General features: G+C 41.8%; 1 protein-coding gene across 2 annotated transcripts; it reads right to left on the reverse strand.

The window, feature by feature from the left end:
- On the reverse strand, positions 1-9,598 carry LOC127934245 (sprouty-related, EVH1 domain-containing protein 1-like). 2 transcript variants are annotated; one of them, XM_052531496.1, is made up of 6 exons: positions 9,285-9,598; positions 6,032-6,197; positions 5,722-5,890; positions 5,489-5,550; positions 4,879-5,040; positions 1-2,995 (listed from the first exon to the last, which is right to left on the reverse strand). In XM_052531496.1, exons 1-6 carry the CDS (start codon positions 9,293-9,295, stop codon positions 2,030-2,032), a joined length of 1,536 nt encoding a protein of 511 aa, XP_052387456.1. In that variant the 5' UTR covers positions 9,296-9,598; the 3' UTR covers positions 1-2,029. The 2 variants fall into 2 exon arrangements, with proteins under 2 accessions (XP_052387456.1, XP_052387457.1); XM_052531497.1 differs by lacking the exons at positions 6,032-6,197; positions 9,285-9,598 and having other exon boundaries at positions 4,879-5,050; positions 5,722-5,862.
- Positions 9,599-13,255: the final 3,657 nt, after the last annotated feature.

Raw genomic sequence — 13,255 nt, forward strand, 5'->3', positions numbered from 1 at the left:
TTTCATTAAAATATAGAGTTAGGGTTTAATTAATGATACAAACCCACGATATGTAACACCTCAAAGCAGCAAATTGGCACAAAGTCAGAGAAGACAGCACAGAAAATAAAAACCCGTCTCCAAAAATAAATAAATAAAGAATTAGAATAAATATCTCAATAAATATATAAACAGGTAATATTCTCCATTGATTACTTTTCAAACTAATAGACACATACATATTAAAATATGCACACTGGCAGAAATAAACAACCCGAAAAAGAAAACGAGTATTTAGGTATGTTGTTACTTAGAAATTATAGGTTATTGGTTAAATAAATCAAAAGGCACATTTATTAATAGGATGCATGACTAGGGCCCTCAAGGGTGGTCTCATCTCACAAAAGTTTTCTTTTCCAGTGCTATTTGTGGGTCTTGTTGTGTTTCTCTATTCACGTCTAATATTCTGAGTGAGAGAGGATGTTTCACGTCTTCAGAAATGGAGTCCAGATGCATAATGAAATACAATGCATGTGTGTAGATCGAATGGTCTAGTGGTTCATCTAGCAGTAAAAACCCTTTTCTTTTAAAGTGACTCTAATGAGCAGTTAATACAGAGTTTGGACATTAGATCTTCCCCATCATAGATATCATAATTTAGAGGCGTCGTCTTCCTAACTCAAACATTGACTACAGGGCTGTGTCTGATTCCTGAACTCCTCATTACTAGCAGCGAGGTATGACAAGTTTAAGGGAGTTGAAATAGCAGCTTTGAGATATTTAAAGCAATATTTTTAACACTTTTAAGTCCAAACCGTTATGCCAGGTCTAAATTCTTGCGTCCGTTAGCCAGACGATAACGTTTTCAGCGTCAAGTCATTTGTCTGTCCACAGTGAAAACAAAATATACTCTAATACAGTCATAGATGATGGACCAATGGGATTTCACTGTGGGCGGGGCTAACAACAGACAAAACATCCTGTCACTGCGTTTCTCTGTTTAGGACATGGTGCGACGGCCCAAAAGCACACCTGAGGATCATTGTTACTCATTATAGTTAAAGACTCAGTACTTCTCTTGTTGCTATACTGACAGATAAAGTTCAAATGTTGTGTCACACACAACAAGCCTATGCTTTTTACCCTTAACTTCAATTGCACTGTATTTTTGGTGGTGTGTTCGACTACTTTTCAAGGCCTAGGTTCCCATTTGCTTTGCAAATGTTCGGCAGATTCATGTCTAGATTATCCCTCCACTTTTTTGGTCTATACTTCAAATATAGATAACATTCTTGGTTGCTGGCAAATCTAATACAACTATAATCTTGACAGAAAAATGACATGCATGTGGTGAAAGTGGTGATTTTGGTGAAACTGCCCTCGATCAGACGTTCACGTTCCCTGTTCTCAAACAACTAAAAAGTGATACGACATCAAAATGTTCTCCTTCACAAATATGTTCTGGCCGAACGCGTGTGAAAAATCTACTGTAAAGACCACATACAAAACCTCACCACAGCACTCCGTCCCCGAAATATCTGCCTTCCTCTCCTCTGGACATTGAGGTAAAACTTAGTAACTTAGAGGTACAAGGGGAGTGTATTCATTAAATCAATTGCAAAAACTAAAAATAAAATCTTTCAATAGTTCAAGTAAAATAATATACTCAATAACCATAGCTATAAACATTTGTCATATAATTTTTCTCCCTAAATTAAATGTAATAAATAAAACCAAAGAGAAAAAAAAACGAACAATTGTTTACACGTCACTGATCCCCATTCACTCCCCACTTCCCGGAGACGACCCCTGACCCCAACGACCAGCAAATCAGAAAGCGATCTTCCCGAACCCATGCGCCCTCCACCGGTGTGAAGGGTCCGAGCAGAGAAGAGCGGAATGCAGCAGACGGCCTCGAGGAGGGCGAGGGGATGTTATCGTCAAGGTTTATGTAGGAGATCTTCGAATGATCCTCGAATGACGACAACGTTTTTGTGCTCCTGTCCCGTCACGATGAGCCCCACCCACACGCCCTCCCCCCGGTCAGGCCTCATCGCACGGCCTTGTGCTTTCCTCCGCAGCAGCCACATCTCTCCCCACAGCGCAGGCATGCGCGCAGGGGCAGGTAGCAGCACATGCAGGGCACGAAAAGAGACAGCGTCAACAGTGCCATCCAGCGGGCGCAGCACAACGGGTGCGGCCGCCTGCCCATCGAGTCCTCGCACGAGCACGGCTCCCAGAACTCGCCCTCGGAGTCCGACATGCAGTGGTAGAGCAGGCTCTCTGCGCACCACACACACGTCCACTGGCGCAGGCAGTGTAGCGCCGGATCGGGAGCATCCCGGCAGCGGCCTCGTCCGTTGTCGGAGGCGCTGAAGACGGAGCGGCAGTACACACAGCGTGACGAGCAGGAGGAGGAGCCCTGCGGGCAAGAGCTGTCGTCGTCGGGCGAGATGGCTTCCCCTCCACTGCCCCCTCGCTTGCGAGTCCGAGAGCGGGGCGTGGCGAGCGAGGTGTGGATGCAGCAGGGTGAGGGCGAGCCTTTACCCGTCTCCTCCGGGGAGCCACTGGCCGACGGTACTCCCGGCACGGCGTTGGGTATGCAGGTGGGCGAAGAGTTGAGCTGAGAGCCTTTGGTGTCCAGCATGACGGTGACCTCGCAGCCTGTGGTGCCCACACCGGCCAGTTCCTTCTCAAAGCGCACCACGCAGAGCTCTGATTTGTCCTGACTGCTGCTCACCACCACGCCCCCCGTCAGCCCGCCCACCTTGGTCCGTGTAGCACCGGCGCGGCGGTAGTCCTCGTAGCCGCGTGTACCCCACAGGTCCTTGCAGGGGTCGAGGCTGTGGAGGTCCCCTTCCTCCAGCAGGGAGATGGTGGGCGAGAGCGGAGAGAGGGGGGAGGCGGGGGGCACTATGGGGGGGGTCGGGGGAGCCGGAGGAGGAGGAGGGGGTGCCGGAGGATTCAAAACAGCGGAGACTTGGGTGAGCTGGTGCTGGGCAGGTCGGGTGTGGATCTGTGGTGAAAAAAGAGCGGGTTGAATATAATGCTGGAGAGGCAGTGACATGACGGAACTATTAATTTATTCAAAAATACAATAAAATGCCTTTTTTATACATTTAACATACACTGTTATCCAAAATGACCTCCATTTCATTCAAAGTACACATTTTATTCAGACCTTGTCTTCCCTGGTAAATCAAACCTATGAGCTTGGCATTGCCAGCACCGTGCTCTACTGTTTGATCTACAGGAAGGGGCATGTTAGTAGCTTAAAGGTGTGTATTAGTACCTAAATTGTACACATTAGTACCTTGTGAAATGGTACCGCATCAGTGACAGCTTTTTACCTTTTTTGTCTGAGAGTGTACGGTGAATCAAATACACCATTTCTCTGATGAACATGTTTTCCATTTCTGAATTAAAATTCATTTTGATATTTTTTGGGGAGATAGTCAAGCAAAAATAAAAAAAAGGCTCATTACGAAGCAAAAAAGCCTCATTAAAAGATGAAATTCTTAATATTTGCTTATATAAAAAATGTATTTTGTCCAACAATTTAAAAAATCAACCTTTTGGTTGGTTGTCATGCTTGTAAAATGTCATGCCGCGTGAGTAGGCATGTGACTGTATCAGATTTTTTAATTGCAAATGCCTTTATCACTGTATTTGGTATTATCAAAATATTGACATTTAGTTGCAAAATAGTGTTGTCATAATAAAGTATAACAGGGTTAATTAATTGTTTCTTATAACAAAAAGAAACTCTTAATTTAAATACAACTAAGCAATACAAAAAACAATGTATAAAGTAAATAACTTCACACAGATTTAAGTGCAAAATAATTATAAAGACCAGTAGCTAACCCTTTTTACAATAATATCTCATTAGTTCACGTTAATGTACTAACATTAACAATGAGCAATAGCTACATTTGCTACAGAAGTTATTAATCTTTGTTAAATTCATGTTAACTGGAGTTAATTAAATAACGAGTTATTAAATATAGAAATTAACCAAGATAATTGTTTAGAGGATTTTTTCATTGACATTAATGGGGCCTTAATGTAAAGTGTGACTGAACAATAAAGAATCAAAACATTTTCAAACAATATCTAGGGCATGTTGTAGTCCAGATTCAAATCTAAGAAAGTATTTTCATTTAAGTATTTGGTGCTGTGATGAGCACCATAGTGAATATCTGTATGGCTGTTTAAATCATTCATAAAGTAGCTGTGCAGCTGCTTTGGTTTCCAGGGTTATGGCTGCATTTCTGCTGTTCAGTGCCACCTGCTGTCAGAGAGTGAATGTGCGCTTCTCATTCATGCTTGTTTACACGAGAGCGCGCAGCAGTGTTGTGCACTGTGACCAGTTGATGGGAAAAGTATTCTTAAAATACATTAAAAAAAATTTTTATAATTAGTAATAAATAATTATTCACAGTATTTTGAAGTGCCCCTGATAACAATATTGTGCATGTTCATTATCGTCATATATCACATTACCAAATACTGCCTAGGTGCGACAACCAACAAATTTTATTTTTGTATTAATATGAAAAATATATGGTATTTGTAAAAAAAATAATAATAATAATTATAATAAACTTATATTCTCATTTAAAAGCTTTTTGTACATAATTATTAAGATGAATACATTCATATATATTCACATTTTATTACTTTACATTGATGGTTGCACCACATGACATTTTTATCATTAATCTACACCATTTTTTCTAAATTGTATGAAGAAGAAAAAAAATTAAAAACCACATGAATATTAAAAAGTATGATTTTTTAAAGATTTTTCCGTTTTTGGTCACATAGACATGGCATTAACCGACAGACCAGCATCAGCTCACTGGAATCAACTTTCAAGCAAAGTGAATCTTATACCTGGGCCGGGGTCTGCGTCGTGACAGCGTGCCCTGCCCCATACGCAAACTCCTCTGTGGAGTGCACATAACAGGTGGAGGAGGACTCACTGGTCACAATGGTAATGGGTTTGGGCAGCATCTCTTTTCTGCTGTTGGATGACGACTCACTCCCTGTATGAGACTGAGACAGACTGCAAGTCATCAAACATGCAGAACCACATCATGCTCATGCAACAATTTGGAGAATAGAAGGTGTAAAGGTGTAGTTTGGATGTTTTGTTTTATGAATGAGTCATTCACTAATTCAGCTTTGACTTCATTTGAAAAGTATTCAGATAAATAAATGAAATTATTGTCAAGATTTTAGCCAGGAAACGGCAAAGCAAGTTATTACATTTTGATTCAATTTGATGATTACAAAGACAATTTTATTTGGAATGACATGCACTGGTGAATCATGCACAATACGACCAGAAACACATAGGAAAATAAATACAGTCAATTTAGATTTATTGACTTCAATGTCTGTCACGACTTCATGAGTATCTATGCACAAAGTAATTCTCAAACAGACACAGAGATGATGAACCAGATACTTTGAAGCACTTTGTCGTGATAAAAACACTCACTGCTTGACCGTCATCCTCAGTGTCGCCCTCTTCAGGTGTCGAGGAGGATGGCGAGTCAGATCCTGCAGAAGAAAAAAAATAGATTCTGGTTTAACATGAATACATTTCAAGAAAGAAAATAGAATACCCTTGCATGGTATCATCTACTTCACTGTACTGGTACAACAGAGTTACTTGGCTTTAAAGCTCTTTCACTCAAGCTTCCTGTTCACTATCTTTTGCTGTTTCTGTACCTCTGTCCAGCTTCTCAAGGACACTTTGAAGCCCCCTCTCGAAGGAGATGGCGTCAGCTGGGCTCTGGAAGGTCAGACCAAACTTCCTCTCCTCCACACGCCAGTGATGGAAGATGGGGTTCACCTTGTTGTAGACCAGACCCTTTTGAATGGCGCATTCCAGCACAGGCTGCATTAAAAACAGAGAGGCGGGTCACTCGCGGGCCACTCATGAGGGCAACTACCAAATTACCACAACTACCAGGACTATCAGGCTGAGGGATCATCAGTGCACTCAAAGACAGGCATGAACACACACGCACACACTCACTGCTCGATCGCGTAGCCGTTCTCCACGTATGACGTACTGTCTCCGTCCACAACCTTCAGAGCTCCGCCCCTTACATATGACCACGTGACTGAGGCCGCCGCCTCCAAGGGGCACCCAGCCACCGCTAGAATCATCACGTGTCATCACCACGGCTCGGACACGCACACTGTCAGGGAAGTGAAAGTAGTCAGTGCACTATCCAGCTGAGCGCAAACACACACACCCACACACACAAACACAGACTTTGAGACAAAGGCAACTGAGGAAGAAAATACAACCATCAGTATAAAATATTAAAATGAAGGAAACTGACAACTGATAGAGAAAAGACAAAGATACACTGTGAAGCGTTATTACTTGCTCTGCAACGTCCACTGAAATGATGACGTTCATAAACCATTTTGCTTCTGTAATCTTTCTAGACATATTTCCAAATGTGAAACTGAATATTCAGTGAGAATAAAGGTAAGGTGGGACATTGCATTTTATCCATTTGGAGTTTATTAGATCATGAAAAGTGGACGTTAATGTGGTTGGGCATCATAAAAAAGAAAGGATGTTTCAGACACTGAGCAATTACATTACATCTGTAAAAAATGTAAAACATTTTATTAATAGAAATAGCATGCACTGATGAACCGGCCACATCAGAGAACATGCATTAAAATGTAAATACATTTTGGAAGTACTTAGTGAAATGCCTTCTACAATCTTTCTTTCTTTTCAATGTTGAAAACATGAAGCCAGCCAGTTCAAGCCAACTGCAACCAGGTTTGTCTGTAGATCAGGGTTTTGGGAGGCAACGCACCTCACAGACTTTTGCTACATTATGGTTTATGTGATGATCACAGCAATAGCAGCAGGCACGTGATGAGGGGAGAGGATGAAACATGTTTTTCTTTTCCCTGCCCACGCCATGATGATGATGTTGTTAGTCCAAATGAAGAGTCATTTCAGAGGTGGAGCAAGTTATTATTATTTGATACAATATTACTAAGTAATTTAAATCAAAGTGTACTTAAGGGCGGTCTACAATAATGCCCGTAACATACATTTAGCATGCAGTAAATGTGGTTCATTTTTATGCTGATGTTAAAGATACGACCTATTTCACCCCTTTTGACAGCATTCACCAGGTTTAAGGTGAATTCCAAACAGCTCTTTTGCACTTTGGGAAGGGGACACCATGTAAGTGAGCACCTGAGTACCTTCCAGAAGTCTGTTAGCGAAGGGAACATGCGATGGTTACTTCACGGCAGGGATTTTACGTTTTCATGTGATCTCCGGTTAATAGATCTTGCCATGCTTTTTCAAGCAAATTTGGGGTTGACTTCCACTTCACATACAAACGCAAGTAGAATAGACTAATTACAAAATATTTTTGTTAGTAATATGATTTAAGACGGTAGTGTACGCAAGTTTAAGCAACATAATATTAAACAATATTTGAATAAAATAAGAAGAATAAGAAGAAATATTTATTTTCAACAACTGATGGAGTGCTGAATGCTGCACGCATGTAGTCAGTCATTTCCTTCGCCAAGGGACTTCCAAACACTTATATGAGACAGTAATGCCAGAACACACTTCACTGGCTCTGCTCTTCGAAGGGAGAAGGGCATAGGGATGCTCACTTCCGTTTGGAATTCACCCTTAGCTAATGGATTTGACACGCCCCTTTTCTAAAGCCCCGCCCCCAGAAAGCCTAAATTTGCAGAAGACTGACAGGCTGAGAACGTTTCTGATTCGCTAAATAAAGGAGGGCCGCTCACCAGAATAGTTTTGCTGTGACAGAGACAGGTGTGATTTGTTTGGATGCCCATTTTAGGGTTCTGTCAGGGACATTGTATGCGTGGTATTATTATTATTTTTATTATTATTTAAAAAAATCGCCATTTAATATTATGTAGGCTACTATAAGTACTACATGTTTTAACAAGGGACGGGGTTATAGGAGAATTTGGATTGATTTCTTGAGACGAGATGGTGTGGCGTGGTTGCAAGCACCGGTTTGTGTTAGATTGATGGAATAATCTTAAATCACAACGTCACGTGTGCTTTCTGTATTCACTAAGCTACAGGTTCAGAATGCATAAACAGTCGAAGCACGATTATAACAATGAGAGGAAACAGCGCGATTTTTTTAATGGACGGTCACGTGGGCGAGGAAAATCTAATCACACTTTCAGCGCGCGCACGGAACAAGCGTTCACAGCCATCGCTCATTTCTGTAGAAAAGTCTTTAATATAGTCGTTCCGCGTTTCCGATATAAAACAAAAGAGGACATAATGGCTCCATGTGTTAATATGAGGGATTAGCACAGAGAAAGAAATCGTAAATAAATGAATGGCCTGAGGGGAATGAAACGTGTGGAGATGATGAGGGAGAGGCTGGGAGATGAAGAGTTAGATGTATCAATGAACGCGCCAATTCGCCATACAAGGCCCTCACAGCGGTTTCCAGTCCGACAAGCTCCATTACAATAAACGCTATGAAATCACATCCATTTTGATTCAGAGCCCCGTTTGTGTTATTAAACGGCATCAGTTATTATAAGCCATTGCACCACCATATCGTCCGATCGACACACGTTCACGCGCACTCATTCGTTCATCCCGCTGTTTTATGAATGAATAAAACCACATATATTCTACAGCACGGCAGATGAGTGGGTGAAAGGAGGATATGGAGGAGAAGAAGAAGAAGAAGAAGAGAAGCGCTGGGGGGAGGGGGAGACATGAAGAGGAAGAGGAGGAGGGGGGTGAGAGAGAAAAATCACATTTCATTCATAAAGTTTGGCTTTAAAAATCATAATGAAACTCGAGACGCGTTGATAAAAGCATCCCTCTCCGCCTCCATCCCGCCGGTGTGAACGACGCCAGAAAACTCGCCACATTTGGCCGATTTGGAACGACATGTTTTATAATTCACGGATGCATTTGGTGGTTATACGTGGAGCCTCCACACACATCATCCTCATACAAAAAAGCCGTCTCTTACTGCGCCCTGTTCGTCTTTCACGCGCACTGAAGGCGTTTTATATAGTGCACTTCAGCTGAGGCCCATTCACTAGCGTTATTAATCAAACGTTGGATGTAAATGGAGAATATGGTGTACAGTGTTGATAGCTATAGCTGCGTAATAGTGTTTATGAAAATCTAACATCAGATGATCTGGTGTGAGCATTTTACAGTCCATTAGAGGTGCTGCAAATCAATCTGCTCTGCTCAAATAAAAAATGCATGGACTTACTCGCCCTCCATGGCTTGGTGTTGCCCGCCGCTTCGAGCTGGCTGCCCCCCGGTCTCTCGTCTTTTTTATTCCCCTTCTTACCGAACACACACACACACTCGCGCGCGCGGGCGCGTTCTCACAATCATACACACACACACACGCACGCACAAACGCGCGCGCGTTCTCACACTCTCGCTCACATACGCACGACCACGGTCTCTCTTTCACTCAGTCCTTGTGTTCGCTGCTCTCATATTCTCGTCTTTCTCTGTCCACCTTCATATGGTTTTGGATGGGCTCGAGGATGCAGCAGCCATTTTCCACCGGCAGCATCATCATCATCGTCCTCCCTCCCTCTCTCGCTCCCTCCCTCCCTTCCTCTCTTTCACTCACTCCCTCCCTGATTCTCTCTCTCTCTTTCTACCTGTCTAGTACAGCAGTTCGGTGCACACTCACATTAAACACACTCGTGGATGGACACGGTGTCCCTGACCGCATCGGTCCAGTTTTGTGGACAAGCGATTTGCTTCTATGAATGGCCATGCGCATAAGCAGCCACCAGTGTCAAATTTGAAAAGAGAGTGGCTTTTAATGTTAGAGAGAGATCGCAAATGATCAATAAACGGTAACACAGTGATAAGTGTGCAAACTCGGTTGATCTAGTGTTGATCAGCGATGGATAACGCCTCAGTACCTTGGACAGCTCCCATTCAGTTCCATACGCCATGACAGAATTCGCAGCAGCCAGTCTCCATTCATCTCCAACTCCCCATTCATGTTCACTGATAGCCCACCATTGATAAACAGCCACGCCAGCGACGAGCCTTTCTTACTCAAATAATCAGTCTCGCTCCCGTACCAACTGGATAAAGTACACGAAGTTACAGCACGGTAGTGCTTAAATAGTTTGCCATTTTAAAATTATTTTGTCAAATATCATCAGTTGTCTAATGAATGTTTGCGCGCGAACTTAATAATTTTAAATGTATTAATAATACATATACTGTACATGTATCAGTATTATTCATGTTAAATGTATGTTTTCCTTCTAATTAAATACATATATACCCAATAAATAAATAAATAAATAAATAAATAAATAAAATTAATCAAAAAACCTTTATTGACAATTATAAAAAAGGTGAATTGATATTTTATTTTCCTGATGAACAAAAATCTAAGGAATATTCAATTGCCTACTGTTTTGGCAATTTTGCCTTTTAGTAAAGTAAAGGTATGAGATAAAAGTACTTTGAAGATTTTTTTTTTCCTTGAAAGAAAAGGTTACAGTCATAAAGTCATCCAAGTTGACTCCAGAGTGCCACAAAGAGGAAACACCCAATCTCAACATTTATACCTTCATTAAATGCGGATGCTTTTATCTCATTCAATCCTAATGCATATTTGTCCAATTGAGGGGTTCAGTATGTCCTCCAGGTAAGTTTCTAAGAATTTCAAATCATTTTCTAAGTAGCCAGGACTTCTGAGAAACTAACTCTCACACTTGTTTTGCACACACACACGTTAAATAGATTTACTGTGATCTCTCAGATCATCAAAAACTCAAGCATATTGAGTCAAGCTGAAGCACTCAGAGACAGTATATTATGAACACTGTCTAGTACAGTAAAGCAAATAATACATAATAATAATAATATTAATATTAATATTTAAAATGGAAAAGACTTTTGACTTTTCTCCTATAACACTTAAATCTGTCTGAAATAATGAACATACTAACACGTTGACTGGTGTATTTCCAACATGTTGTGCTGCTGTATTCACAATAACACACTGTTAAATTAAAACTTTACAGAGGAAGGGCCCTCAACAGGATCCAAGAGTGGAAAGGTTAAAGTCTGTGCTAACAAGGGCAGATCTTTTATTAGACAGCACACATTGTACCTGAAAAGCAGAGAGAAATTGCAGCTACAACCAAAAAGACACCAGCATGGGTACCAGCTCCACTTAAAGCCAGCTGAAGTGAAAGAAAACAGGACACACTTCAGCAAACTCAAAAAGGGTGAAAATAAGGGCATACAAGGATACATAAAAGAAAATATAAACTTTCCTCAGATTATCTTTATTTTTTGTAGTGTGCCCGTGTTATTAAATGTAATGCAAAATGCACAATTTCAATTAACTTGAATATGGGTGTATTCATTTTGCTCAACTGTTGTAACAATAATCAGAATCAGAATCAGAATCAGAATGAGCTTTATTGCCAGGTATGTTTACACATACGAGGAATTTGTTTTCGTGACAGAAGCTCCACAGTACAACAGAATGACAGCGACAGAACATAAAACACATAATAAAAGAATAAAAAATACAAATATGTAGACAGTGAATGACAATATACAAATGACAATTGTAGGCAGGTATATTACAAAGTGAAGTTATGTATGTACATATATATTGTGTGCAAAATTTAAGTGTATACCAAGTATGTGTGTTAGATAAATAAAGTGTGTGTGTATATAAATATAAAGTGTAGTGTGTTCGCCGTTATTATCAGCTGTTCATAAGATGGATTGCCTGAGGGAAGAAACTGGTCCTGTGTCTGGTCGTTCTAGTGCTCAGTGCTCTGTAGCGTCGACCAGATGGCAACAGTTCAAAGAGGAAGTGTGCTGGATGTGAGGGGTCCAGAGTGATTTTGACAGCCCTTTTTCTCACTCTGGATAAGTACAGTTCTTGAATAGATGGGAGAGTTGAACCGATGATTCGCTCAGCAGTCCGGACTACTCTCTGTAGTCTTCTGAGGTCAGATTTAGAAGCTGAGCTGAACCAGACAGTTACTGAAGTGCAGAGGATGGATTCAATGATGGTGGAGTAGAACTGTTTCAGCAGCTCCTGTGGCAGGTTAAACTTCCTCAGCTGGCGAAGGAAGTACAACCTCTGCTGGGCCTTTTTCACAATGGAGTCAATGTGAATGTCCCACTTCAGGTCCTGAGAGATGGTGGTTCCCAGGAACCTGAATGACTCCACTGCAGTCACAGTGCTGTTCATGATGGTGAGTGGGGGGAGTGCAGGGGGGTCTCTCCTGAAGTCCACGATCATCTCCACTGTTTTGAGCCTGTTAAGCTCCAGGTTGTTGAGACTGCACCAGACAGCCAGCTCTTTTACTTCCTGTCTGTAAGAAGACTCGTCACCGTCCTGAATGAGGCCGATGAGTGTGGTGTCGTCTGCAAACTTCAGGAGCTTGACAGAGGGGTCCTTAGATGTGCAATCGTTGGTGTACAGGGAGAAGAGCAGTGGGGAGAGAACACAGCCCTGGGGAGCTCCGGTGCTGATTGTACGGGTGCTGGATGTGTATTTTCCCAGCCTCACTAGCTGCTGCCTGTCTGTCAGGAAGCTGTTGATCCACTGACAGACGGAGGTGGGCATGGAGAGCTGATTTAGTTTGGGCAGGAGGAGGTTTGGGATGATCGTGTTGAAGGCCGAGCTGAAGTCCACAAACAGGATCCTCACATAAGTCCCCGGTCTGTCTAGGTGTTGCAGAACATAATGCAGTCCAATGTTTACTGCATCGTCCACAGACCTGTTTGCTCTGTAGGCAAACTGAAGAGGATCCAGCAAGGGCCCAGTGATGTCCTTCAGGTGGGCCAGCACCAGTTTCTCAAATGACTTCATGACTACAGACGTTAGAGCCACAGGCCTGTAGTCATTTATTCCTGTAATTTTGGGTTTCTTAGGGATGGGGATGATGGTGGGACGTTTGAGGCATGAAGGGACTTCACACAGCTCCAGCGATCTGTTGAAAATCTGTGTGAAGATGGAGGCCAGCTGGTCAGCACAGGATTTCAGACAGGCTGGTGTAACACAATCTGGGCCTGGTGCTTTTTTCCTTAATAATGCCGCATTACAAATCCTAGGGTTCCTAAAAATAGACTTAATTTCCTTTATGCTCTTTCTTTAGATTCATTGGGTTAAATATAACTTGGACATGTTTTTTTTTAATTTTTTTATTAAACTTCTATTGGTTTTCT

The sequence above is a fragment of the Carassius gibelio genome, chromosome A18 (assembly GCF_023724105.1).
Source record: "Carassius gibelio isolate Cgi1373 ecotype wild population from Czech Republic chromosome A18, carGib1.2-hapl.c, whole genome shotgun sequence".
Lineage (NCBI taxonomy): Eukaryota > Metazoa > Chordata > Actinopteri > Cypriniformes > Cyprinidae > Carassius > Carassius gibelio.